This window comes from Thalassophryne amazonica, chromosome 19, assembly GCF_902500255.1.
Source record: "Thalassophryne amazonica chromosome 19, fThaAma1.1, whole genome shotgun sequence".
Taxonomy (NCBI): domain Eukaryota; kingdom Metazoa; phylum Chordata; class Actinopteri; order Batrachoidiformes; family Batrachoididae; genus Thalassophryne; species Thalassophryne amazonica.
In genome coordinates this window covers 28,049,350-28,077,009 of record NC_047121.1, presented here as the reverse complement: position 1 = coordinate 28,077,009, position 27,660 = coordinate 28,049,350, and the positions used below count along the sequence as shown (strand labels likewise).

General features: G+C 41.9%; 1 protein-coding gene and 2 non-coding genes across 4 annotated transcripts; all 3 read right to left on the bottom strand.

The window, feature by feature from the left end:
• Positions 1-1,630: 1,630 nt before the first annotated feature.
• dkc1 (dyskeratosis congenita 1, dyskerin) lies at positions 1,631-26,084 on the bottom strand. 2 transcript variants are annotated; one of them, XM_034159525.1, is made up of 15 exons: positions 26,060-26,084; positions 21,793-21,848; positions 19,705-19,791; positions 14,493-14,584; positions 13,236-13,420; positions 10,823-10,887; positions 10,612-10,738; positions 9,990-10,120; positions 7,499-7,642; positions 7,163-7,283; positions 6,850-6,968; positions 6,628-6,731; positions 6,321-6,360; positions 3,792-3,968; positions 1,631-1,912 (listed from the first exon to the last, which is right to left on the bottom strand). In XM_034159525.1, exons 1-15 carry the CDS (start codon positions 26,073-26,075, stop codon positions 1,844-1,846), a joined length of 1,533 nt encoding a protein of 510 aa, XP_034015416.1. In that variant the 5' UTR covers positions 26,076-26,084; the 3' UTR covers positions 1,631-1,843. The 2 variants fall into 2 exon arrangements, with proteins under 2 accessions (XP_034015416.1, XP_034015417.1); XM_034159526.1 differs by lacking the exons at positions 1,631-1,912; positions 3,792-3,968; positions 6,321-6,360 and having other exon boundaries at positions 6,624-6,731.
• On the bottom strand, positions 7,049-7,125 carry LOC117501236. Its single transcript, XR_004557975.1, has one exon. It is a non-coding gene; the product is annotated as a small nucleolar RNA SNORD83 (small nucleolar RNA).
• On the bottom strand, positions 14,824-15,021 carry LOC117501241. Its single transcript, XR_004557980.1, has one exon. It is a non-coding gene; the product is annotated as a small nucleolar RNA SNORD17 (small nucleolar RNA).
• Positions 26,085-27,660: the final 1,576 nt, after the last annotated feature.

The window sequence follows — 27,660 nt, the reverse complement described above, 5'->3', positions numbered from 1 at the left end:
CTGGCTCTGTCCTCTTCCAGCTGTTTTGTCTCAGTGCGTCTGCTCGAGACATTATCCTGTCTTCTCCAAAGAACATGCTCGATCCACCTCCATCTCAAAAGAATTTGTTTACAGCAGTTTTTCATTTGAGCTCGTTTGTTCAGAATATTCTTCAGTTTTGTACTTTTACCAAAAACAACTTGTAGCTGTTGGATAGAATGTTCCATGATGCTTGTCCTCATTTCACTTAATGACAGACTGGGTTTGATCTGAATGTTTTGCGTACATACCTGAAAAATGTCATTTGCGTACAGTCTAAACTGATGTTACTCTCCCGGCTCTTTCTGTAATTCTGCTCCTCTCAAAGTACAAACTCAAACTATTCCACTTTTAAATTTCTTCAAAGTCACAATGGAAATCAGGACTGGTTTCTGAAGAACTTCGCTCACGCATGAACTCTGCCCATTTAGAACCAAGAACAATGGGTACAAACATTAGGAGTGACAAAGGCAGACCAAACTGACGTGCTAAAATAATAATCCCCATGCAAAAAAAAAAAAAAAAAAAAAAAAGTTTTTAATCTGCCATCTTTTTCATGTATGTAATTGCATGCATGCACAACAAAAGGGTGTGTGGGTGGAGATGGATAATCATTGTTTACCTTCTCACCTTCCTGGTAACTCCGTTTGACGTCACAATATGCAGAGTCAAATACCAAAGTCTGCAGATATGTTTGCCCTAGACTACTGCACCTGACAGTGGGATGCCCCAAAATGCCCTGAAAGCACTTCAAAATTCGAGAGTCCGAAAGGGCAATTATTGGATCTAGGTCCATGACAGAATTTGCAATGGTTAGTGTTGGGAGTTATCTTGAAAAGACTGGGATCTCTAGAGAAAAGTCAAGTTTATTTTATTAGTTTGGGAGGTCCAGCAACTTCTATTCTGGGGAATAAATAAAATCATGTCTTCATTACTAATACCAGATCAATCAACTAAGCACCTTCTCCAATACTCTATTACATTGGGTGCCATTCTATTACGATTGCCCATGATCCCAAAAAATTGGATGAAATGTCTCACTCCAACTCGCTGGCTTAATGTGGCAGACCTGGGAACCCACCCAAAAACAACATGCTCAGCCAAAAGCACAAGTGCTTCTGCTTCAAATTTGTACCCCAATCAAGCAGAAACAAGCTTGAAGCTGTAGTCACTTGGAATACCCCATTTAAAGATGTTCAAACATGACTGAAGCAGACTATGAAGTTGAAGTTACAAGCTAGCAACGATTTTGTGAATCGGGATGAAATTTTCAAACAGTTCAAAAAATTTGACCCCGATTTCAAAACTGGTGGTGATGGCCGTAACTACTAAGTACACCAAGTTTGTTCACAACTGACAAAGATAGATCAAGAAGTCACTGCGATGCTTCAAAACATGCCCCGATTTGTTATTTGGGATTAAATGGAAAGAAACGACACCCCGTGGAATAGCCTCATAATGGACACATCGTCTGCCTTTAACTGGCAGCAAGTGTTACAGAAAACAAACTCAAAAAGTTTGAAATATCAGGAACAGCAGGGGACAACGAAACAAAAGCTTGTGTGTGTGTGAGAGAGAGAACATGCAAAATATAAGGCTGAAGAGAAGGAAATGTAAGAAAAAATATTTTATTTTCAAGTTTCATGCTTTCTGCTCACAGCTGTGGAGGAAAAGCAGGAAATAAGACATTTATATATATAAAAATACCCCCCCCCCCAAAGTCAGTTATCAGCTGACATCACTTTGTTTTTGTGCAGTCCATATAAGCATCAAGTCCCAGAATGCTTTGCTCCCAACGCAGTACGATCAGTTTAATTCAGCGCCGTCATTCCGATGTGTCCTCGTCTTTCTGTTGTTTCTTCTTCTTTTTCTTCTTTTTGGTACTTTCAACAACCTGCAGAAACAAAACACTTTGACCCTCAAATGTCCAGCTGGATTCATCCAAAGTTAAATGTGTTCAGTCAAAAACACCAGATTTGATTCAGACTTACATATCTGGTAAAAATGGATATATTTTTATATACAACCCCTGGCAATAATTATGGAATCACCGGCCTCGGAGGATGTTCATTCAGTTGTTTAATTTTGTAGAAAAAAAAGCAGATCACAGACATGACACAAAACTAAAGTCATTTCAAATAACTTTCTGGCTTTAAGAAACACTAAGAAATCAGGAAAAAAAAATTGTGGCAGTCAGTAACGGTTACTTTTTTAGACCAAGCAGAGGGAAAAAATATGGAATCACTCAATTCTGAGGAAAAAATTATGGAATCATGAAAAACAAAAGAACGCTCCAACACATCACTAGTATTTTGTTGCACCACCTCTGGCTTTTATAACAGCTTGCAGTCTCTGAGGCATGGACTTAATGAGTGACAAACAGTACTCTTCATCAATCTGGCTCCAACCTTCTCTGATTGCTGTTGCCAGATCAGATTTGCAGGTTGGAGCCTTGTCATGGACCATTTTCTTCAACTTCCACCAAAAAGTTTCTACTGGATTAAGATTCGGACTATTTGCAGGCCATGACATTGACCCTATGTGTCTTTTTACAAGGAATGTTTTCAGTTTTTGCTCTATGGCAAGATGCATTATCATCTTGAAAAATGGTACCATCCCCAAACATCCTTTCAATTGATGGGATAAGAAAAGTATCCAAAATATCAATGTAAACTTGTGCATTTATTAATGATGTAATGACAGCCATCTCCCCAGTGCCTTTACCTGACATGCAGCCCCATATCATCAATGACACTGGAAATTTACATGTTCTCTTCAGGCAGTCATCTTTATAAATCTCATTGGAACAGCACCAAACAAAAGTTCCAGCATCATCACCTTGCCCAATGCAGATTCGAGATTCATCACTGAATATGACTTTCATCCAGTCATCCACAGTCCACGATTGCTTTTCCTTAGCCCACTGTAACCTTGTTTTTTTTCTGTTTAGGTGTTAATGATGGCTTTCGTTTAGCTTTTCTGTATGTAAATCCCATTTCCTTTAGGCGGTTTCTTACAGTTCGGTCACAGACGTTGACTCCAGTTTCCTCCCATTCGTTCCTCATTTGTTCTGTTGTGGATTTTTCGATTTTTGAGACATATTGTTTTAAGTTTTCTGTCTTGACGCTTTGATGTCTTCCTTGGTCTACCAGTGTGTTTGCTTTTAACAACCTTCCCATGTTTGTATTTGGTCCAGAGTTTAGACACAGCTGACTGTGAACAACCAACATCTTTTGCAACATTGCGTGATGATTTACCCTCTTTTAAGAGTTTGATAATCCTCTCCTTTGTTTCAATTGACACCTCTTGTGTTGGAGCCATGATTCATGTCAGTCCACTTGGTGCAACAGCTCTCCAAGGTGTGTTCACTCCTTTTTAGATGCAGACTAACGAGCAGATCTGATTTGATGCAGGTGTTAGTTTTGGGGATGAAAATTTACAGGGTGATTCCATAATTTTTTCCTCAGAATTGAGTGATTCCATATTTTTTGTTCCTCTGCTTGGTCTAAAAAAGTAACCGTTACTGACTGCCAGAATTTTTTTTCCTGATTTCTTATAGTGTTTCTTAAAGCCAGAAAGTTGCCATTTGAAATGACTTTAGTTTTGTGTCATGTCTGTAATCTGCTTTTTTTGTACAAAATTAAACAACTGAATAAACATCCTCCAAGGCCGGTGTTTCCATAATTATTGCCAGGGGTTGTATTATATATATATATATATATATTTTTTTTTTTAAAACACACTGATGGATTGTTTCCATCAGTTAAACTGACCTCTGATTCTGCCTCTGCCTTCTCTGCCTCGACCTGAACGATCGCTGCCGTGGCGGCTGCTGCCTCAAGTTTGGCCTTCTTCTTCTTTTCCTTCTTCTCTTTCTTGATGTTCTCTGCCGACGGTGTTGAAGGAGCCGTTACACATTCACTCTCACTTTCTGTTGCACTTCTCTTCCTCTGAAAAGACAGTTAAACCTTAGAAGAACTAGAGACTCACTTTCAACCTACTTTAGTGAAAAATGGTGCAATGTGACTACAGCGCCACCTATAGAATTAACAGGGTTTACATTAGAATTTTTGGCCAAGTCCTGGGACACACTGTATTGACAACATGATTCCCAAGGCCCACCCCTGAATTCCATCACCTCAAGCACGAGCGTTGAATTCAGTACACAGAGCTGCTCATTTCAGGAGCTTCTCGAGTGTGATAAACGATGACATGAAATCGGAGTCTGTCTAAGATTATGGAGTGTTATATTAGGAAAAAGGCAACATAAAAGTAAATCCATGAAGCTGGAGGTCTTTGGAAATGAAACAGGCCTCTGATCTAGTTATTCTTTTTGCACCCCCAGAATTGGCTGGAAATTTGTTACACTGAAGCAAAATAACAAATAATTCAAGCTTTGCAATGTTTTTGTTTTTAATCTATTCTAACAGCCACAACTTGAACCAATTTAAAGTTCATTATGATGCGCTAAGTGCAAACCCTGATTACCGTATTTTCCGCACCGCAAGGCGCACCTAAAAGCCTTAAATTTTCACAAAAATCGGCCGTACGCCCTATAATCCAAATTCCAAAATCTGTAAAAACGACCGACGTCTTTGACCGTCGGAATATCGGACCATTTTCCGCTGACACAGGGACGTAATATGCAAAGTACGCACGCTGGCAGCATAGAGTACGTACCCTGGCAGCGATAAACCAACCGGAGAACATTACGTAATACGTACGCTGGTAGTGTAGAGTACGGACGCTGCCAGCGATAAACCAATCAGAGAAGAGTCCGTGATACATACACTTACCTCCTCCACTCCTCCGGTAGTTATACTACAGGTATCCTGCAAACCAACATTTGTTTGTCTAAGGAACCCCAAAAATGGCACCAGCGAAGAAACATGCTTACGAGGCATAATTCAGACTGCAGGCTATCAGTTACGCGGTTATTCATGGGAATAGAGCAGCTGCGAATTCAAGATCAATGAATCGATGGTACGTAAGTGGAGGAAACAAGAAAGTGAACTCCGCCAAGTTAAAAAGACTAAACGGAGTTTCCGCGGAAACAAAGCGAGGTGGCCACAGTTAGAAGACCAACTCGAGCAATGGGTCATCGAACAAAGAACAGCCGGGAGAAGCGTCTCTACAGTCACCATTCGGCTGAAGGCAAACGATAGCACAAGACATGAGCATCGAAAAATGTTGACGGAGGTCCGTCTTGGTGCTTTCGTTTTATGAAAAGGCGCCAGCTCTATATCCATGCAAGGACTACCGTGGCGCAGCAGCTCCCAGCGGATTACAAAGAAAAGCTGGCCATCTTCCGCACCTACTGCAGACAAGATTACCGAAAAAAAGATCCAGGCCAACCACATCACCAACATGGACGACACAGAAGATGAGGACTTCGATGGATTTGTGACAGAACCATAATAAAAAATAATGTGAGTACCATATTGTTAAATACCGGTAGTTCAAAGTTGTTAAGTTCAAATAAACTCACTGTTTTGCTTCCATGACAATAGTAGATATTAGAAAAAAGTTCAAATAAACTCACCGTTTTGCTTCCGTGACCTTTTTTTGTAGACTGTATGTTTTAGCGTGCACCTTTTGTAAGGGTTAAGTATCCGCTAATTGAGGCTGCGCCTTATAATCCGGTGCGCCTTTTGTAAGGGTTAAGTACCCGCTAATTGAGGGCGAGCCTTATAATCCGGTGCGCCTTATGGTGCAGAAAATACGGTAATACAGTGCTCAGTGAGATCAGTCCCCTGGGTCATAAAGCACTACCGACACACATGCAAATTTCTTTTAATCAGTTTAAAACATGTTTGCAAGTACCTGCCCCCCTCAGCAGCGCACCACAATCTTGTCATTGGATGATCAATGTGTTTCTGAACCAACACTGCAATGAGAACACGAAGTGGAACAGCAATCTGACATGTGGACCCAATTTCCAATATTTTGTTTTTCTGTGGAAACTGTGGATGGAAACTAAAAATTCTGACTCAGTTTGTGGCTCAATAACTCAAGCGTGTATGGTGCAAAATTCTGACGGATCCTAGGAGGAGGAGCAATTTAGCACCATTAGCTTCACTGATGCTCTTCAATCAGCGGAGCTTAGAAAAAAAAACATTACAGATCTTTGTAACCATGTTACCCAGTTTAAAGTATTTTGGGAGCAGAACACTACATTTTTTTATTGAGTGCCATGACAGAATTAACAAAATAAAGCCCAGCCCTCACATGCAGTGGATGTGTGTAGTGGGAATGACACACTATGACATCTCAACACCACCAGCTCTGAAAAGTGTCTTTACCTTTGTTGATCCTTCACCTGACTCCTTCACATTTGCCACACTGTGGAAAACAAAGCAGACGTTCCATCAGCCTTTCAGATCATGTGAGTTTCTTGTCCACACAATCGTCAGCAGGCTGCTGCTGTATCGCTGTTCTGTGATCAGCATGTTCTCAGGTGAGCTGCAGCTCAGCACACGGCAAGCTGACAAAGCTGAAACCTGAGTGTTTCTGTCGCAGACTGACTCCCTCAAACAGCACAAACAGCTCAATGAGGGATAACTGTCTGCAGGACTGCTGTCCAAAACAACCGCCACCTCCAGCTGTTACCTGTAATCCACGTAGCCCTCCTTCCACTCCTGTGGCGTGCTGCTGTTGGGCTTTCCGTGTTTGTCAAGGAGACCTTTCTGAATCATCATTTTCTTCTGGCTGGCCTGGTTAATCACATGAAGACTCAGTATGACTGAACTTCAACTCAGGCCCAGGAGCAGGAAAATGTGTCTATAAATGTTAATGTGTTCCAATAAATTACAGCTCAAACATCAGCTTTACCTTTGGGCCCAGACCCCATTTGCGAGGGTATGTATCACGCTCCATGATCACCCTCTTGATCTTGGCGACGACCCCGTGGTCACACGTGGAGATCACTGCTGTTGTCATCAGGGCAACGGCTGGACAAAAACACAGAATCCAGAAGAAAGACTTTATATTCTTCAGGCCAGACCAAGATAAACTGACTCTGTTCACAGGAAGCCATCAGAAAAGGGTGATAGATAGTAGGTCATCATGGCCCGTGAGCTGCTGTCGCTATTCAAGTCATCATGTGGCTTCAGTACCACAGGGTCGAGCGCTGACTGTCACTCACCTGTGCAGATGGCCTCGCCCTTTGTCGTTATAACAACGATATCCTGGTTAATCTCGATGCCGTCTTCATATCTCAGGACACCAGGAAGCAAGATCTTTGCCCCGTAGCAGATGGCGTTCACCTGTTAACCAGGTTAAATTAATTATTCACATGAAACAGACACATTGCAGGACCTAGAATGTTTTCCAAGCTTTTCCATTAAGGATGTTTGGATCAAGAGGAGTCTTTGCACTGTTGTCCACCAAAGCCCATAAAGTTATTGCACTTCATCCGCAATCATCACATTAAGACGGGCAAATGCCTTTTGATGTGCTTTAACCTATGCTGAGAACTCACAGCGCTGTCCTTCATCACCAGCCTTTTGTATGAAATCAGCAGCTTCTCCAGAGGGAAGATGACTCTCCTCAGGTACGACTCATCCTTGTTGTGGTCAAACTGCCACTGGGCGTCGAGAACATCGTGCATCGTCACCATGTTATCCTGAACACAGAATTAGGAATAATCTAACCAGGTCTTGCCTCCACATTCTGATTCATTTAAAATATCTGTTGATACCAAGTACTGATCCAGTATTTACGTTTTCCCAGTCACCACACTTGCAAGGAGCATTAAAGTCAATTCTATGTGTAAGCTGAGCTGCATCTTCATACTTTTAAGAGTTTCTTTATATGGCCAATTAATTCCACTCATACTGTCCATGTTTAATAAAAAGATACCAAGCCCTCCAAGAGCAATAATCCAGGGTTTTCCAAAAATGCAGGTGGTGAAATCACCGCTATGCACCACACATGACGGCAGAATTATTAACAATTCAAACATTCTGATGTTGTCAGGAGTTGTGATCAAAGCCTACAAGGACGATGACCGGTCAGTCATACATTACAGGGACAATAGTGTCCATACAAAGCCTGTACCAGCTTGGGCTCAACATCATTTCTCCAAACACGATACGTATCAATGTACCTCAGATACTCCACATGCATCATACATATATGTTTAAATTCATGCACAAATAGTGTGTGGTGTTGGTGTGTGTATTTTTCTGACACTCAGCTTTTTAATACTTTAGTTATACTACTTAATGTGTTGCACCAGTATTTTCTTCTGCCTATCTCCACAAACGTCATGGCTTCTGTAAACAAGAGTTATCAGAAGATGACATATCCTACCAGCCCCAACAATTCAGTAACACAAAGTGTCAGGGGATAAATCACTTTAGTACACCCTTATGCTAAATATGGAGACGAGAGAGAGAGAGAGAAAAGGTCAACTGGTTCTTGAGATGTCGGGCTAACAAGCGGAAATGGACGGCCATGATGATCCCTAAATTCCGCTGTATGTCATACTGGGGAGATTACAAAGGCTCAGCAACGCCTGAAGAAAAACAATCTGCGTGAGAGACTGCTGGTGGCTTTCCACCGCTCTACCACAGAAAGCACTTTAACATACTGCCTCATGGTGGTACGCTGGATGCTCTGCGGCTGAGAAAAAGCCCTGCAGAGGATCATCAACACAGCACAGAAAGTCACCAGCTGCCTTCTCCCCTCACTCAGGACACTGCAGACACCCGTTACCCATGCCAGAGCCAAAACAACCACAGACTCTTCACACCTTCTGCCCTCAGAGAGGTGATGTAGGTCAATTAAAATCACATACCACTAGAATCACAACCAGTTTCTTTCCCAGGGCCATCCAATTACTCAACATATTATTATAATCTAAGAACATCTCTCCATGACCTGTACAATATATTTAACTGATTTTATTTTACCCACTTAGTCTACATTTTAAACTATTTGTTTAAAAACTGCTTTTCTAGTTCCCTATTTATGTATGTGTGGAGAAATGTGTTGCATGCATTGTTTGTAGCACTACAGAAGAGGCATATGGCAATTGTGTTGATCTGTTCTTATCTTCCTTGCCTTTATCCCAAATTGATATCACGACCTACGCTTGTTTGATAAGATTACTAACCCCAAGACACTTCATTGTTTTCAGATTTATGGCTTCCCAAACCCTAATTGACTTGATTTTAAAGCTCAAACCCCAAAGAGAGCAAGTTATGGCTGAGTTTAGATATTGCTTAAAAAGATACTGCCTCACATCCCACTGTATGTGGCTCATCAATTCCACAAAGTGCAAAATTATCATAAAATTTATCCAGTCATTTTGAACATTTTAGTTCAAATATTATTAATAGTGGTATATGCAAAAAACAACAAAAAAGTCTTCAAAAACAGAACTTTAAGGGTGTTGGGGGATTCTGTTCTGTGTCCCTCTGGCTAAGCCCCTGGCCAGCACACTGAGCAAAAGAACAGAGAATCATGTATTTATGTGAAAAAAGCTACCCGATTGACAGGTAAGGTTGTATCTGTGCTTTTATCTCATGCCATTCACAGAAAGGAACTGTGTATTTAGGGAAATAAATAAAAAATCAAGCCGTAACTATTTATAAAAACAACACTCACTGCGGGTCTGCTGTTCTGTCATTAGCAGCTGTCGGCCTGGGGCTAACAGAGCCAAATGATGTGTACACAGCACCACGCTGTGAAGAAACAGCAAGACGACAAGCTGTTTTAATCCTGCCATCCATGGAACTACAACCCTAGGCCCCCAATCCCCGGGTTCCTGTCTAAAAATTCAACCATCAATCACATGATGTTTGCAAATGTGAGCTCCACAATCACAGCAGACCGTGGAAACAAAAGTCACTCTGCTAAGTTTCTGTACCAAAGATCAATTAACAGGCCTGGACTGAACAACCAGGACTGAACTCAACACTTTGGCTCGCAACATCGATATTACTTCCTCAGCCCAGAAAACTGACCTTTTCACCCAGAACCCCTGAACGGACTCTTCTCAGCTCCTGCATCTGACCACCGACCCCCAGCAGAAGACCCAGGTGAACACACAGTGTCCGGATGTAAGTCCCCGCCTCACAGCTCACCCAAAATATACCTGTAACACAACCATGTCATGTGATCTCTGAACCAAGCCAGAAAACATGCAGAAAGTAGCAGCTGTAGTCAGCTTGGATTAATGTAATTTTGCACAATGCAGCAAGTGATCAAAGTTTGCATACACATTATTGAGACATCTTTGGAAACAATCAACAGAACAATGCCCGGCAGGGGACCTGCCTTGAAAACAGATGTGTGCCTTGGCTCATTAACATGCCAGGCGAGGAGTGCAGTGTAACCTTGAATGGCGGGTATTTATGTTTGAACAGGTTTAACATATGCAGGTTTTGATTCATCAACATGTGTAAGGCAGGAGACACAACATAATTGTAAGTGGCTATCATTTCCGTGTGAACAGGTTCAACCTAGAATGGGCCACTGACTTGGTAAATTATGTCCAAACAACACTTTGCGTGTGCACGTGCTACATAGAAGAGTTAAATGTCAGGAACAAAAGCCCACAGACTCAAACAGAATAACAGCACTTACCGAGTCTCCTCTCTGGTTCATACTCAATCAGTTTGCTCTCGTAAATTGTCCTCACTCGCAGCTGTCGTTTCACAGCGGCTATTAATGGCGGCCGTTGGAAGAGTGCCCCCGTCAAAGTCTCCAGCCCCTGAAGAGGACACTGGATGAGCAACTTGGACCCAATAACACACTGTCGACCAAACGGAACACAACAACATTCAGACAGACTTACCCTGGCGAGAGTGTGTTCACTCTCTATAGCATTGTGCAGCCGAACTATCCCCACATACTCTTTGCCTGCAACATACAGCAGAAGAGTAGTGAAGGGGGCTGTTTCTTTTTAATGTCCTGACACTGTCAGGTGAGCAGAGCCATTGCAACACAGTAATACACCCAAAATAATGCAAGCAAAACCAGAAAAAGTATATGGTTGTCAGTGGGGCACTGCAGTGATTTAACTACCCCTTACATCAAGTTATTAAATTGCCTTTAAATCCTGGATCACAACCGCTGCTCTCTTGAATATCACCGTAGAGCAAAAAGGCTGGTTGTGTCCTCGTATGAGCCAAATATACTTTACACTTGTCAAAATTTCAATGGTCTGTGACCCCCCCCCCCCAGGGGTTTTGGTGATGCCCCAAGATGAACGCAGCCATTACTTACCCCCCCAAAAGCCAATCACCAGAGTACGCATTTGTACCTCAGAAGATGGAATTTGGCAGAAATATTTCATATTAAAAGCTATGACTTGAGGAACACAGAACAGCAATGGCAAAATGAAGCCTTAAAGCAAGAAAGCCATGTGGACATGTTCAACAAGATACCAAGGCAACTAATTAATCAAAAGCTTCATTAAGCTAGTATTTAATGGATCGGCAAATGCAGTGAATATGGGGCTTTGTCAGTGTTCATAAAAACTTGCAGAACAGTTTGCAAACTATTTTTAAGGTCACAAACTGTTTTTCTTGCAGTATTTTGCAATTTTTTTTTTCCGTAAACAGTTGCAAACCTTCGCAGAACAGTTGTAACACGTGTTGCTAAAGTTCTTTTTGGTTTGACAAGTAGAAATCTATTTTCCATATAGTCTCTACAGGCAAGTTTTCTGCAGTGTTTTCCACAGTGTTCAGGAGAAATCTGAATACTGGAGAGGGTTTGCTCATCATGTTGCAGGGTTGGGTCCATCAGGGCAGTTCATTTCCAAGATTCACCCGACACTTGGTATTTCAGCAAGAGTTGGCAACAGATCCCAAACTGGCAAGAGTGGCTAATAGTTACTAATCATCGCAAACGGTTACTAATGTTCGCCAACTGTCTTTCATAAACGTTCACCAGAATATTGATAATTATCGATAAACGCCACTAATGACCAGGGTTGCGTATAGAGAACCGGGTATCGTTAAGAAATTATTCGATCCACCGATATCAATAGTCTTTATGCGTAACGATTCCCTTATTGGTCCTTCAGAGCAGCCGTTGTTTTTGAGGGTGTTTGTCGGGAAAATGATCATTCCTCTACGTTGATTGCAGACCCTGCAACGGGACTGTAATCAACCACTTATGCAGTGGGATTCCACTTTGAAGCTTGAACCAATGAAGCAATGCTTCGATCTGCTGGCTCGCTGGATCTTTGATTCACTGCACTTCAGAAGCAGCAAGCCCGCTTCTTAACCCCTCTCAAAGCCATTAAAAAATGTCAATCGTGAGTCACTTTTGTGTGGATTAGTCACTAACTGGGACCCTTGTCTTCGTGCAGTCAAGAAACGAGAATTGTCCTCCTTTCCGTTGCACAGCTCTGGTTGGAATCAATAACTTCAAAATGAATTGCTGCTTTAAATAAAATGACACCTCTTTCCAAACGCTGTAATACAGACAAACTACAATTGACAAACGTTTTTTTTTCTTCCCAAAATGAGACGTCCTGCATTCTTTATGAATTACATCCTGACATGCAGCCCAGTCAGCTGTAAGAGCTCAGCTCAAATGTATGGAAAAACATTCATGCCAATAATGCCTGAAAGGAAATGCTTGACAAAAACTACAGATTTTGTTTATTTCTATTTATGTCCAGAGATTAAGGATCCACAATGTCATTTATTATATCCAGAGTTTAAGGATCCAGTGACCAATTTCATAGACTCAATAAAATGTTGCTGACATAGAAAACTCACAAGAGGTATCAATAAGGGAATCGGATCGGTAAGTAGAATAGATAGATAAAATTTAATCAATACCCATCCCTACTAATGACATAGGCAAAGTCGATTTTCACCAATAGTAGTCAGAAAAGTTGGCGAATCCAAAAATTGCAACGTTCGCCAGCATTCACCATTCAGTGAGATACTAGCTTTACTTGAATTCTCATTTAACAGCTTGTCCAGGCCAGGGTCCAAATATAACCTCAGAACATTAAGAGCAAGCAGTATTCGTCAGAACTGGATGGATGAACAGTAGGTTTTTCCCTCTCATATTAACTGAAAACGCAAAAACATTAAATAAAACATAAATTTACTTAATGTGGCCACCACAATTTGCACTCACTCGAGTTTGCTTCACTTTGCCGTTTACACCCCTCTGAAGGAAAAAGTCCTTTTTGTGTGGGACAAATAAAAATGATAGACAACCACCTTCCACCTCTCTCCACGTACCAGCACTCTGCTGCGACTTCACTAGCCGCGTGGCTCGGTCCACACAGACGATTAGACAGCCTGTGACCTTAGGGTCAAGTGTCCCGCTATGACCAGTCTTCTCCACACGCAGGATCCGCCTTATCCACGCTACGACTTCATGGGAGGACGGATTGGCTGGTTTGTCCAAGTTAATGAAACCAGATCTGGTGAATATTAAAAGCATTAGAATTCATAATTTTTCAGACAAATATTTCAAGTTCAAATGTTAGCACCATGCCAAAATTTGAGACCTGGTGATGAGTCCACATAGACATAATTACTGATGCAGTGTTAAGCTGCGTTCACACATAGGCAAGACGCATTACGAATGTCATATTTTTGTCATTCTTGGCACATTCCTGACATTCTTAACGTGACTTAACGCATCTGAATAGGTTTCTTAATAGTGCGTGACATTTGTCATTTTCGTGGAGCATGCTTTTGCCTGTCAAAAAATTTTCCAAGAATATCACGCACCACCCTTATTTCGCCTCATGTCGCAGAGGTCGCAACTGAGCGTGTTGATCCGTCTTGATTAGCGGTGATCCTTAATAGAGCGTGACAACGTTCTTCTCTGATGTGCACACAATTAAACCCTGCTGCACCGCATTCAGTTTCATTGCTGCAGTATGCTGAAGGAGGACAGTGACGCCAAGTCAGCTAAAAGACTCATTCCAGTGCTCCTCAGTGTGCTCCTGCAGGTGTTCCACCTGCTGCATGTGCCTGATGTTTGGGAAAACACGAGAGATGAGAGCCGTGTGGAACCATACATCTGAGTCTCAGTCTCTTCCTCCTCTCTGCGCCACTCCATGGCACAGAGCCCAAGTAAGCATGCAGTCCCAAAGTAGTTCTGCTGTGGATTTTGAGGAACAAACTGGAGGGATCTGAATTGTCCAGCAACTGACAGCTGGATGAATATGGGTGTGTGTGTGTGGAGACAATTCATCTCATTCACAACGAGACAGAACTTAATGCGCTGTTACGGGCGAAAGAATGCAACATTATTCTTGACCGCATGTAATGGTTCCTCATAATTCTCCAGCAACACGTGCCATTAATTCTAACACGTGGTAACAGGTTGCAGCAGTTCCTGAGGACACCTGACGCCTCTGCCTCAAATCATGATCAGCAGCCATGAATATATACTTCGTGGCGTTCGTGACGTGCCGTCGTTATGTGTAAACACAGCATTAGATTCTAATCACGCCCAACAAATAAGAACCAGCTAAGAGGTACCTGACATAATCGTGGATGTTTCGCTTCAAGGGGTTGCTGCCACTGGGTAGTGGGGTGTAGTGTGCCGTCCTGATGTTCAGTTTATCAAAATTCTGTAGGGAAAAACACACACACACACACACACACACGATTATTGACCCCAAGTTCCTTTAACTGGATGGAGCTGGCTGCTCATTACATTTTTTTTTCATGACACACACACACACACACACACACACACACACAAAAAAAATCAACATATCAGGTCTCCCCGCCCCCTTTCTTTTTCAAATTGTGTTTTCATGGCCCCCCATTATTCAGCTATCCTGGCTCCTGTGGCTCATTCAAGCATGTGATCAGAACATGAATTCATCTTTGCAGTAACCAGGCCAAGTCCCGTCTCACTGTACAGTCCAGGTAGCTACCCGGCAGAACGCAGGGACAGCTCATGGACTGGAGCAGCGGCGCCCCACCTCCAGAAAGGAGGAGGGCGCAGCGGGAAGTAAGCCAGCAGCACTCAGAGAATGGATAAACCAATTCATCACTTCACATGCAGACTACAAAAAAATGCAAATTGTGCCACACCAGAATCTTGAGGTAGGGCAGTTACTGAAAGGTTCAATTCTGGTTTATGTTTCACCCTCGAGGGTCAGAGTATTTTACCGATATTAACATACTCTGGGATGCTACTAGCCTTCAGCACATCACATATCACCAAGAAATGCATGATGTGGCAAGTGAAGTTTGGCTGTGATTCACCACAGTGGGGGAGGGGGGGGGGGGGGGAGAAAACACCCCCTAAAAAAAAAATTATGGTTCCATCTCTGGCAAAAAATTGAGATGTCTGTCCTTTTTGATGAATGATCAAAGCTCTTTAGTAATTTTTGCTGTGTTCTGTGTGCACAACAGCCTTCTACATAAAAACACGCTTAAATGCAGATGTCATCTGCTTCATTCACTGTAAATATTGGGAATATTTAGTCAGTTAAATGGTTTCATGTGCACTTGTTTTGTTATGACTGTGGTGTTGAGCGGCTGAATCGAAACCAGAAGTCAACACAGACACACAAACATGCACACGGGTATGTGTGTCTATCACGGCTAATGAAAACATCACGGTTTGTCCTTGTCGCCACAGGAAGCAGCAAAAGTTGAAAACTTAACAGCAACTGCTGTTGGGGTGTGCAGCCGCCGCGGTCACAGCTGGAGGTTGTGCAGGCCTGGTAATAGAACTCCGCACATAGGCGAAACTTCTGTTCCATCTTTGAATTAAGTAAATTATTGTCCATGGCGTCATCACTGAAAAATGGTGGCGACTGCAGTCTGCTGCTGCAGATGACAAAAATTCTATGGTAATGACTGCTGTGATGATTTTTCTGACACCGAAATCGGAACAAAGTGCAACTTGAGATACACACCCACACAGCTTGAATCCAGCTTGAGCTGGTTTGAGTTTGGACTCGTGTAGTATAAGATGCATCAAGTACTGGAGAGGAGAATTCGACCGATGGTCGAACCTCGGATTCAGGAGGAGCAGTGTGGTTTTCGTCCTGGTTGCGGCACACTGGACCAGCTCTACACGCTCTATCAGGTGCTCGAGGGTTCATGGGAGTTCGCCCAACCAGTCCACATATGTTTTGTGGATCTGAGAAGGCGTTCGACCGTGTCCCTCGGGGCACCCTGCGGGGAGTGCTCCGGGAGTACGGGGTCCGGGGTCCTTTGCTAAGGGCTATCCGGTCCCTGTACGACCGCAGCAGGAGCTTGGCTTGCATTGCCGGTAGTAAGTCAAACCTGTTTCCAGTGCACGTTGGCCTCCGCCAGGGTTGCCCTTTGTCACCGGTTCTGTTCATTATTTTTATGGACAGAATTTCTAGGCGCAACCAGGTTGTAGAGGGGGTCTAGTTTGGGAACCACAGAATCTCGTCTCTGCTGTTTGCGGACAATGTGGTTCTGTTGGCTTCGTCAAATCGGGACCTTCAGCGTGCACCGGGGTGGTTTGCAGCCAAGTGTGAAGCGTCCGGGATGAAAATCAGCACCTCCAAATCCGAGGCCATGGTTCCCGACTGGAAAAAGGTGCTCTGCCCTCTTCATGTCGGTGGAGTGTCCTTGCCTCAAGTGGAGGAGTTTAAGTATCTCGGGGTCTTGTTCACAAGTGAGGGACGGATGGAGCGTGAGATCGATAGACGGATCGGTGCAGCATCTGCAGTGATGCAGTCGCTGTATCGGACCATCATGGTGAAGAGAGAGCTGAGTAGGGGGGCAAAGCTCTCGATTTACAGATCGATCTACGTTCCAATCCTCACCTATGGTCATGAGATTTGGCTCATGACCGAAAGAACGAGATCACGAGTACAAGTGGCCGAGATGAGTCTCCTCCGCAGGATGGCTGGGCGCTCCCTTAGAGATAGGGTGAGTAGCTCAGAGTCGAGCCGCTGCTCCTCCACGTCGAAAGGAGTCAGTTGAGGTGGCTCGGGCATCTTTTCCGGATGCCCCCTGGACACCTCGCTGGAGAGGTGTTCCGGGCACGTCCCATTGGGAGGAGGCCCCGGGGAAGACCCAGGACACGCTGGAGGGACTACATCTATCAGCTGGCTTGGAAATGCCTTGGGGTTCCCCCGGAGGAGCTGGGGGAGGTGTGTGTGGATTGGGAGGTCTGGGCGGCTTTGCTTGAGCTGCTGCCCCCGCAACCCGACTCCGGATAAAGCGGAAGAAAATGGATGGATGGTTTGAATGCTGTCCAGCTAAAAAGCAATCCAGAGCCTGCCCTGTCTGAGCAGGATCTTAGTCAGGTCAGTTTCATGGCTGTGAAATGAAAGTTGTGAAATGTGAAGAAAATTTGCAGGGGTGTGGGGGAGCGCAGTCCCCCAGGAGCCGGGGCCTACAGACTGCGGAGCCCCAGAAGCCAAATTAATTTTGTATCTAATGATACATTTTCATCATCTCCTGGAAGACAAAAGCTCAAAAGAAGTGCATATTTAAATGATCCTAAATTCAACCTTTCATTTGAACGGTCAATGATAATGTTGAAATAACAGAATATGATGTGGAAGTAGGACCTGGAATGATTTAGTTTTTAAATTGTAAACCAAATTCTGCATTAACTCATAACAATTAAACTACATGAAATTCAAGAAGACTGGAAAGATTGTTAAAGCATTTCAAAAGAGCTAAAGCTTGTAGAATATTTTGAAAATCAGGGTAAAATATCAATAACATACCTTATGGTAAAAAAAGTCACAAATTCTTGTGTGAATTTCTGGAAATTCATTCAAAGCCATGGTGTCTTTTTTCCAATGGAAGAAAGTCTACATTAATAAAAAGTCATATAATCTTGTGTGAAATCCTGTTTGAACAACACGTTTATTTTCCAGGGAGAGAATGGTACAAAATGCAGTTCGCTTTCCCTGTTTCTTTTGTTCATGAAGACGACTTTAAAGCCAACACCAATTCCACAAATTCTTGATTTGCTATCCAACTTTTTGACACAATCTTTCTCACCATCTGCCTTCTGTCCTACGTCGCTCCGTGATGCAGACATACCACAAAATTCTTCTTTCAAAAACCAGGGCTGTGAAATGAAAATTGTGAAATCTGAGGAAAATTTGCAGGGGGTCTGGGGGGCACACCAAAGTATTTTTTTTTATATCTAATGATACATTTTCAACATCTCTTGGAACAAAAAAAAAAAAAAAAGCTCAAAATTAGTGCATATTTAAATGACCCTGTATTCAACCTTTCATTTGAACCATCAATGATCATGTTGAAATAACAGAATATGATGTGGAAGTAGAACCTTTTCCCATTTGTTTTATCTTTCAGGTGTGTTGATGAAGCCAGCGACAATTCCAGATTCTTGTCCTTATCAGACTTTTTCAGTCTTTCTTGTCACCTTCTCTCTGTCCGACGTTGCTCCATGACACAGACATACTGCACAATTCTTTTAACTTTAGACTCTAAAGGTTTGCGATATCCACATGCTATGTTTAGCTTAAGCTTCACGCAGGAGCCACACAGCATCACCGAAGCAACCAGTCCCGCTTTACAACAACTGTTGCAACAGCCAAGCTTTGAGAGAGGGATTTTTCTCCTCAAATCTCCGCAGATCCTTGGACACTGATTTGTATCTGTAACACACAGATCAGTGTCTGCGGACCACCGCAGACTTATAAAACTTGCACAATGTCGATAGACATTTTAAAAACTCAGTGACGATCATGATTACAGAGTAAAACACTAACACCCACCCCCCATGATGAAATCCGTAGAATTTCATGGATCCGCTGAGTTTTCACAGCCCTGAAAACCTTGATAGCCCTAAACAGTATGTAATGTCCACATGCCACATTTAGCTTAAAAATGGCGTCTTGCAGCAGGAAGCACGCAGTATCACTGTAGCAACCAACCAGTCCCGCTTTATGACAATTGTAACAGCCACGCTTTGAGTGAGCCATTTTTCCCTGTGGAGTTCCGCGGATACTGATCTGTATCTGTTATACAGATCAGTGTCTGTGGATTTATAAAAAATAAGAATGCTTTGTGATAGGCATGTTAAAAACTCGGTGTTGATCATGATTACAGCGTAACCCCCCCCAAAAAAATGACAAAATCCGCGGAATTCCTCAGATTCACTGAGGTTCACAGCCCTGGAGTTTGTGCGCTGTGGAGCACATGGGATGTGGAGGCAGACAGCGCATTTTCAGCTATTGTACAGCATGAAGAACTGCACAAATAAAATAGCCTAATTTGTCCCAAATCTCAAAGTTTCTTAAAATACTGGCCAAAAAAAGTTCATTACACTTGTGAATAAAGCGTAGAAATTATTAGCACCCATCAGTAACCAGAACCAGGGGTGGATTAAAGCACAAGCTTGTTTCCGTCACTGATCTTTGTATAGAAACAGGACAAAAAGTACACTTACGCGCTGGCACATCAACTGACCTCAGAGGGATAACCTAAAAACCTGCCTTCATTTTGAACAGAAGTTGTGAAAATCTTGTTGCTTGATCAGATGAGTTTTGATGACAATGATGAGTTTTATGTCCTTTCTCAGTGATTTGTACTCTTCAGCTTTGAGGAGGCTAACAAGTGCAAGCACACCATTTCCCATTCTGGAGATATCTCTGCACAAAGGCTCTCAACTGAACACTACATGGGCTGGTAAAACAGGAAGCTCTGCAAACTTTAGGTGACAAACACCACATTGAGACAATTATTGAAGGTGGATATGACATACCTTTAATAAAAGCGGCCACTGTGAAGTGTCCAAACTGGCAACTTTGGACTCTGGTTGAATGAGGAAGTCTCCAGTCTGTTGGATCTCCTGCAAATAAATAAATAAAAATTCCACCAGGAACATGTAAATGACAACAACAAAAGGCATTTGAAACAAAAACATCTGAAAAAGGAGGCTGTGCTGGGTTTTACAGGAGTGAAATTAATCATGCTGTCACACTGAAAGACCACAAGTTCACAAGAGAACATCTGGTGAATAACCTTCACTTTGGTCTTTGATGGGTGAGAGGCCCTTTCATGCGTCTACACCGTAACTTAGTCGATAGACAATTTCTTCAACGCTGTAATGAATCTTCTGAAGTTCTCCATCCCATTTGTGGGTGTTTCAATGCAATTCACAGCCAGAACAGTAGGGGGGAGGAGGGCAATGTTTTTTGTGAAGACTGGCCTACCTATCCTTCTGGCTTTTGTCCTCCACACAGTGAGGTGAGTGATGGTGACCAAGAGGGAAAGACAGGCAGAGTTGATCAACACTGAACAGCAAATGCTGAAGCAAGAACGAAAGAGGAGACAGATGTGGAGCTGGTCTGTATGTGCACTGAATGAATTGAGGCAGAGGCAAGGGTGAACATTCAACACTTGTTCAACCTCTTCGGGACACGGACGAAGAAATACACTTCAGGTATTTTCGTATGTTACGAAACACATATGTAGCCGTGACACTACGAATTTGAGTCTCTGGTGGAAGCCAACAGGCTGTAGCCACATGCTACAAACTGGCATTCTGCATTGTATGAGAGCTCTGCAAGGCATTGAGAAAAGCTCTCCAGCCAGACTACCTGTCCTGCAATCAACCAGTGGACAGCAATAACAGCAGATTTTTGGAGACTATCAAACTTTCCAAACTTCCCTTGGAAGCCTCGACAGGAAGCATGTAAACATCAAGGCACCGTGTTATGCCAGGAGTGACTACTTCAACTATAAAAGGTGCCTATTCCATTGTCCTGATGCCAACGTGTGATACCAGACATCTCTTCCTGAAGGTGGATGTGGGAGAGTATGGATGCAATTCTTTCTGATGTCAGAAGGACATGTACCATGGCAGAATGACAGTGTTAGGTGGAGACTTGGCCCTAGAGAACCTGATAATCTTACTTGATGACCCGACATGCTGATTTGATAATTGACCAGGTACACTGACTTTTAGCCATGTAAATACACTACTCATATTTATTAAATGTTTCTGTACCAATGTCAGGACTATCAGGAGTATGCCAAATCAATGTCAGGAATGTGTAAATGCTAGAGGGGGGCATATACCTGATTAATGTTTAACTTTGGATTAATAACGGTTTTGTTGGAACACCTTAAACCACTTTAAAAAAAAAACCTCATAAACATCAAAAGAAATTTATACACAATTATCCCCATTCACTTGCAATTATACAACATAACCTATAATTTGTACCTGCTCTTTTAATAAATGTAAGTATATAGAATTGGGGCAGCAGTAGCTCAGTTGGTACAGCAAGTCGTCATGTGACTGAAGGCCGGCGGTTCGAATCCGGCTCTCAACCAGTCAAAATATCTGCATACTGCCGTTGTCTCCTTAGACAAGACATTTAACCCACCGTGCCTATGTATGAATGAGGTGGTGGTCAGAGGGGCCGTAGGCACAGAATGGCAGCCACGCTTCTGTCAGTTTGCCCCACGGCAGCGGAATGTGCGTGGCTACATTAGTAGCTTACCACTACCAACGTGTGAATGTGCGAGTTAATGAATAATGCAACTTGTAAAGTGCGTTGGGCGTCTTGAAAAGCACTCTATAAATCCAAGTCATTATTAATTAATTGTACATAAATACCCAAATGGCTTAACACATACAATAAAAAGCAAACCCTTAATATAAATAAATACGCCCGGAACGCCACCCAAATCAAATGGGTTCATCTTCTGCATAATGTGGCAAATAAGTGACTACCATTATGTTTTTAAAAATTGCATTGTGCTTGCACAGGCAAGAATGACAACATTATGCACTGCAGAGAAATTTCACAGTAGAAAAATAAAAATCAATATGTACACTCACCCCAATTTCTTCATCGCTGATTTTCTTTGACTTCTTTTTCTTCTTCAGTGATGCTGCTACAAACACAGAAATGATCAGATCCCCCAAGTGTCTTTTTTATGTATTTATTTTTATACCACGTGATGCCTCCTCAAATAACTGCCAGATATGATCACCAAATACATCACTGTGACATCAGTGACCCCACAGAGGATATATATTACTACAACTGAAGAAACTTTTATGGACAAACACCAAAAACAACTTCAAAGTCCAGATTAACTCAGTCCACAACCCAGATGACTGAGAATACCGAGACAACTGCATTATTTCATTAAATTACCTAAATACTTATGCAGGTAAACATTTAGATATTGATTTTGGAAAGATCAGTTTCACTGTCAAACAGCCTTCTTCAAAGTTTTGTCCACAGACCACTGGAGGTCCACACAGGTCTGTGAGTATACTGGTAATATATCACATTTTAAATGAATTTCATATTCTAACTAAAAAGTGTTTCTCAAACAGTTTGAAATGACTCCAAAGTCTAGATCGTATACATGTAATATTTTCATTATTAACTCAACTCTTATTCAAGTTATTATTGTTTTTGGTTATTTGGAGAGTTAGGTGGTCAGTGTGTTTTTTTTTAACTGGTCCTTGGTCTGAAAAGGTTTGAGAAACACTGCAGCAAATCTATAGACATTGCATTCAGTGCCTTCGTATTTCCATAAATGCATTGCAATTTTCCAACAATGCACTAAGATTTTTGTTGTGAAAATGGCACGCAACAAATTCAGGTAAAGATGAGAGCAAAGACATTTGAGTGATTCGCCCAAATTAAATGGTCTGAAAAGAAGGAAAGTGGTTCATACAAAAATAATTAAAATAAAATTTCTCAGATGGGATGGCCACCCAGATCAGGCCATCCCAACGACAATGATTTCAATTCTGTACAGAGTGAAATTTTATGAGATGCCACCATTTGCACAAAGCAAACTTAAAATGCCCCCCCACCCCCAAAATTAATTCAGTCTGGGTCCACACGTAGCAAAAAAAACAAAACAACTAATTTGCTGCACAATAAATTCATCCACGATACTAGACCAAAAGATGGCATCTACACAAATGTGAACCAAACTGTGAATTTTGTGTACCATAACACTCCTAATTTACACATAAATATGCTGTTTTGGAGTGTATTCTGCCGTCTTGGATTATTTTGCTAGCGCAAACAATCATCTGACATTATGTTACCTATTCACTCGGGTTGGCAGCCGCCAGGTGGCGTCACTCAGTATCTGCATAAAATAGACTTCAGGACCATTTTGGCTCAACCTAGCTGGTGGAAGAGTGACCGCTGTCTTGCCGCCGCAAAATGCCCCAATTGAGTGAATCTGATTGAAAATTAATGGCAAGTTGTTGATTTGCCACTTATCATTTGTAGCTAATGTGGCCGTACTTTAAGGCCCGGTTTCCACCAAGCTTTTGAGTCTGCGTTTCATTTTGCATTTGAATGTTTACACCAAGATTTTTCTTTTGTGTTTTTCACATCAAGTCTTGGGCACACCATGACTGACAAACGGAAATCTGTTGCAATGACGCTGCTTATTGTATGACACAAGGAAAAGAGTATGAACATTATGAGCATTGTGGTTCCGTTCGGTTTTATCGTACTGCTTGAATTATCTTTCCTGTGTTTACTGTATTGTGATTTTTTTTTTCAGAAGGATGAACAAACTTTCTAATACTAATTAACAGGTGTGTGGCTGTTTGGCTTCCATGTGATGTAGATGGTATCACAACACAGACAACGTGCGCAACAAGATTATAATTACATGCAGGCGCGCCAGTTGCGTCCAACTGCAACTTCAAAGCCTTGGTGGAAACAAACATAGAAGTGATTCAAACCCCAACGCAAAGCTCGGTGGAAACGGGGCCTAAAATGGTTGAGAACAAGAGATCACACTACAGATTAAAACAAAGATTACAACAATTCTTCCAGCAAACTGGAAATTAGCCACTCGGATTAAACTACTCACCCCAAGAGCTCGCAAAGACACTGGGTAGACATTTTAAATAATTCCATGCTCCAAATGCCCCCCAGTTCCACAGGTACGTGAGACAACTCCACCATTGTGTAAACAAGCCACATTACACCAAGAATGTTCTATTTATTGACAACTTTTATATTTCTATTTATACATGTGTGCTTTTTATGTATTATTGTACACTTTTTAGTTTAAGGCCGTGAATATTGTTATGGAAACCGTAACTCGGTGTATAACGATTTGTTTTATATGATACTGTTGTAGGCTAGCGCAGTGAAATGCCTTCCTTTTACAGGACTAGCTAGGATTCTAACATATTCAGAGATCACTGAATCATTTCCTGAACTGGAAGACACCATACTTTGTCTCTTTCATGGTATGAATTTACACACCTTCTTGCCAACCATGTCAATGTGTACGCTTGTAACGCCAATGTTTGTAAGCAAGAAGCATCACTATTATTACTGAGGTGGTGTGACGTCCAATCCTCAACTTAACAGCCCAAATAACTCAAATGTTGCAGATACATGAACCCAAAGAATAACAAGAAATGTTGGTGGGAGTTAAAAGACAAAACAAAAAGTCTTCCATCGCAACAGGCGGGGACAGGACAGCGCGAGTACATGCCACTAGAGGTGGGCGATACCGGGAATTTTGGTATTGATCCGACACCAAGTAAATACAGGCCCAGTATCGACGATAGATACTTTTTCATATTTAAGCTTCATAGAGCCAAAGGATCCAAAAAACCCAGGATAAAAGTTTGCCAAACATTGTGCGTGACAACAAAATACTTTATCACAATCAGCATTTTTGTTTAAAAAAATATCACTCAACAGAAGTTAAAACAAAATCTCCCGAGGTAGAGGTCTGACAAACCACAATACAAGAGCAGCGCTCTGTGTTGTGTGACACAGCGCAGCGCTGCTCTTACAGACAGAGAGTAGACTTTGATGAATCTGCATGCACAGCACTCAGTGTGTGCGGGAGAGAAAAAAGCTTGAGTATTGATCTTTTTACATGAGGATTGTTCAATATCAATACCAGTGTTGGTATCGATATTAGGATCGATCCCCCCACCTCCACGTCACTTTCGGCGAATCCGAAGGCGAGAATTCATACTTCCTCGACTGGCCGCCTGATGAAAACACACTCAGGCTATATTGCTTGACTACTGAAATCAGATGATTTGGTTTTGTCTCCAACTTGCTTCTATCAGCCATCTGACAGCTATCATTGCCTGGAACAATGAGATTTATACATCAAACTGAGCTGCAATGAACCATTGTACATTAAATTGATATTACTGAAGAGTTTGACCCCTTTGAAAAGTGACCAAATTACATGTATTTGTACTGAGGTCGGCAATGTTTATGTCGGCCAAAAATGGGCACCAGAGGGCGCTGGAATAAAGACCGCGGTAACCTATACTTACTATCATAGGAGGAGCTAGACGGCTGTCTTAAGAATAACCCCAAGATCTAGAGTTACGTCTGCCGTAACTGTAACCACGTGGTTTTTAATCACAATAATGAATGAATTATGACTTATAAGAATGTCGAGACTAATCAGCAATATGGCTGATGTGTAGGTACTCCAGGTTGTTTTAAACTTTTTGGTTGACTAGCATCCACGTGCGGCCCCCGCTACTAACACGTGGTGTTAGCTTCACGAAGCTAAGGGCGCACAGCTAACAGGCCACAAACACTTAAAAAAGTGAACATTACCTGCCAACAAACGGTATGTGGTCAAAAAGTGAAGAGCTACGGAATTATAATTTAACAGAAATTACGCAATTACGTTGTGAACATTAGCCAACAGAACAGTAGCTTTGATCCGACTTGAAACGTTCAACTTACACAAACTTTAAAACAAAGCAACAAAAAAAAATATTAAAAAGCACAGCATGTGGCGACTTAAAGCGTCATGTGGGTTCTGTTCACTTCAATGGAAGAGTAGTTTTGGTTTGTTTGTTTTTTTAATGCATTTTGTGCACATCAACGACTTAATGCAAAATTTTAAACATCATCATGTAAAAGATTTTCCAACAAAACAATACTTTTGCAATTTACTGCAGCTTGGCGCGCAGCATCAACGAACACACACCGCAGTGCACGTTGATCGGGTCATACTCTTCCCGTTAGGCATTTAATCCGGTTATATGTACGAGGACGAACATTCTGCTAGTTTTACGTGCAATTACGTTAAAATTCGAGCCGTAAAAGCAGCATACTTACTCTCTGACTCCGCCATGTTGCACTGACGAAACCGTGCGCGCGACGCAGCAGCCTGACTGATGTGGATCGTTTGTCTAAAGTCTGGATCAGTCACTGCCGCTAGACAGCCATCTTACCACTCCCTACAATTGTGTATTTATCGACTTTGTTGATCAAAACACACCAAACATAAATAACCGTGTGATCAATATAACACAAAAAAAATTGCTGAAACCATGAGAAATGAAAGATTGACCATCATAAATAGCTGTTTTCTTAAATTAGCAAGAAAGGAGTGGCAACATGGCGACCTTAGTTCCCTCCGGGTAAGAGTGATCCAGCCTGTTATACAGATCAGTATTCGGACTCTCTTCTTCTCTGGTCTGTTTCGTCACTGCAGCAGTGTAATCCTGCCCTCTTAGGCTGGATGTTTGTTATGCAGACTGCAAACGCAACCAGTCTTTCGTTTCACAGATTTCTCCAATTTTCCATAACTAGCTGATTGTTTCTCTCTGTCGTTTCCTTGTTTAATGAATTTCAAATATATCATTTAAATTTGTTTTGCACTCTCAGCTCACCCATTTCCATCAGTTTGGTTTCTAACCACAACCTCCACACAGCTCAGACCTAATTTCCCCAAGTTTAAAATCAAGCCAAAACTTAATATTCTTTCAGCCAAATAAATGGTGAGCAACGTGAGTGGCTTGTGCATGCAAGATATCCCAACAAATACTTTAACTCTGCATTTAAGCTTCAAGACTATCTGTAAATACTGAGATTACAGACCACAGACTCTGGTTCTGCTGAAGGTTTTTTTCCCTCTTAAAATAGAGTTGCAAATGAATGGGGTTTAATTGTTTTCTTTATTTGTAGGTGAGGGGAAAATTTTGCCTGACACCAACAGGTGAGCTCAGGCAGAATGAGCAGTCATGGACTTGGACTAGTGCAGCAGATAACTGAAACAATCCTTCACATGGTGATACAAGCACCAGATTTAGCATGAAGGTTCTTCATAAATCAGTGTTTGAGGAAAAAGTGCTGGCAACATGAAAATCCAGTATGACAGTCAGGTAGGGGTCAATGAAGAATGACACAGGGTCAAAATTTAAAAATGCTCCAATCATATTGAAAGCTATACCAAATTATGTGTCTGATCACAAAGATTCCAAAAAAGGTATAGTTTGGACTATCTATGACTAAATGTTATGGAGTTATGGGGTAAAAACAGCAGGAATGGTAAGAAAGGTCAGTTTCAGTTTGCACAGGAGTCAAAAGTTAAAGTTGCTCCAATTTTGGTAGAAAGTGGTGCAAAATATTGGTTGAACTAATAGGATTAATAAATGGAATAGTTTTGACTGTGTTGAATGCTTGGTTTGCAGAGTAAATGTCAAACAATGTTGACGTACATTGGATTCTATGGCATATGACGTATGTTACCCTGTAATGTGACAACTAAGCATGACACATGGTGCAAACTATTCCTTTTTAAACCCCTATTAACTCAACCAATAATTTGAATCACATTTTACAAAAATTGGAGCAACTTTAACTTTTGACTCCTGTACAAACTGAAACTGACCTTTGTCACCATTTTTGCAGTTTTTACCTCATAACTCCATAAC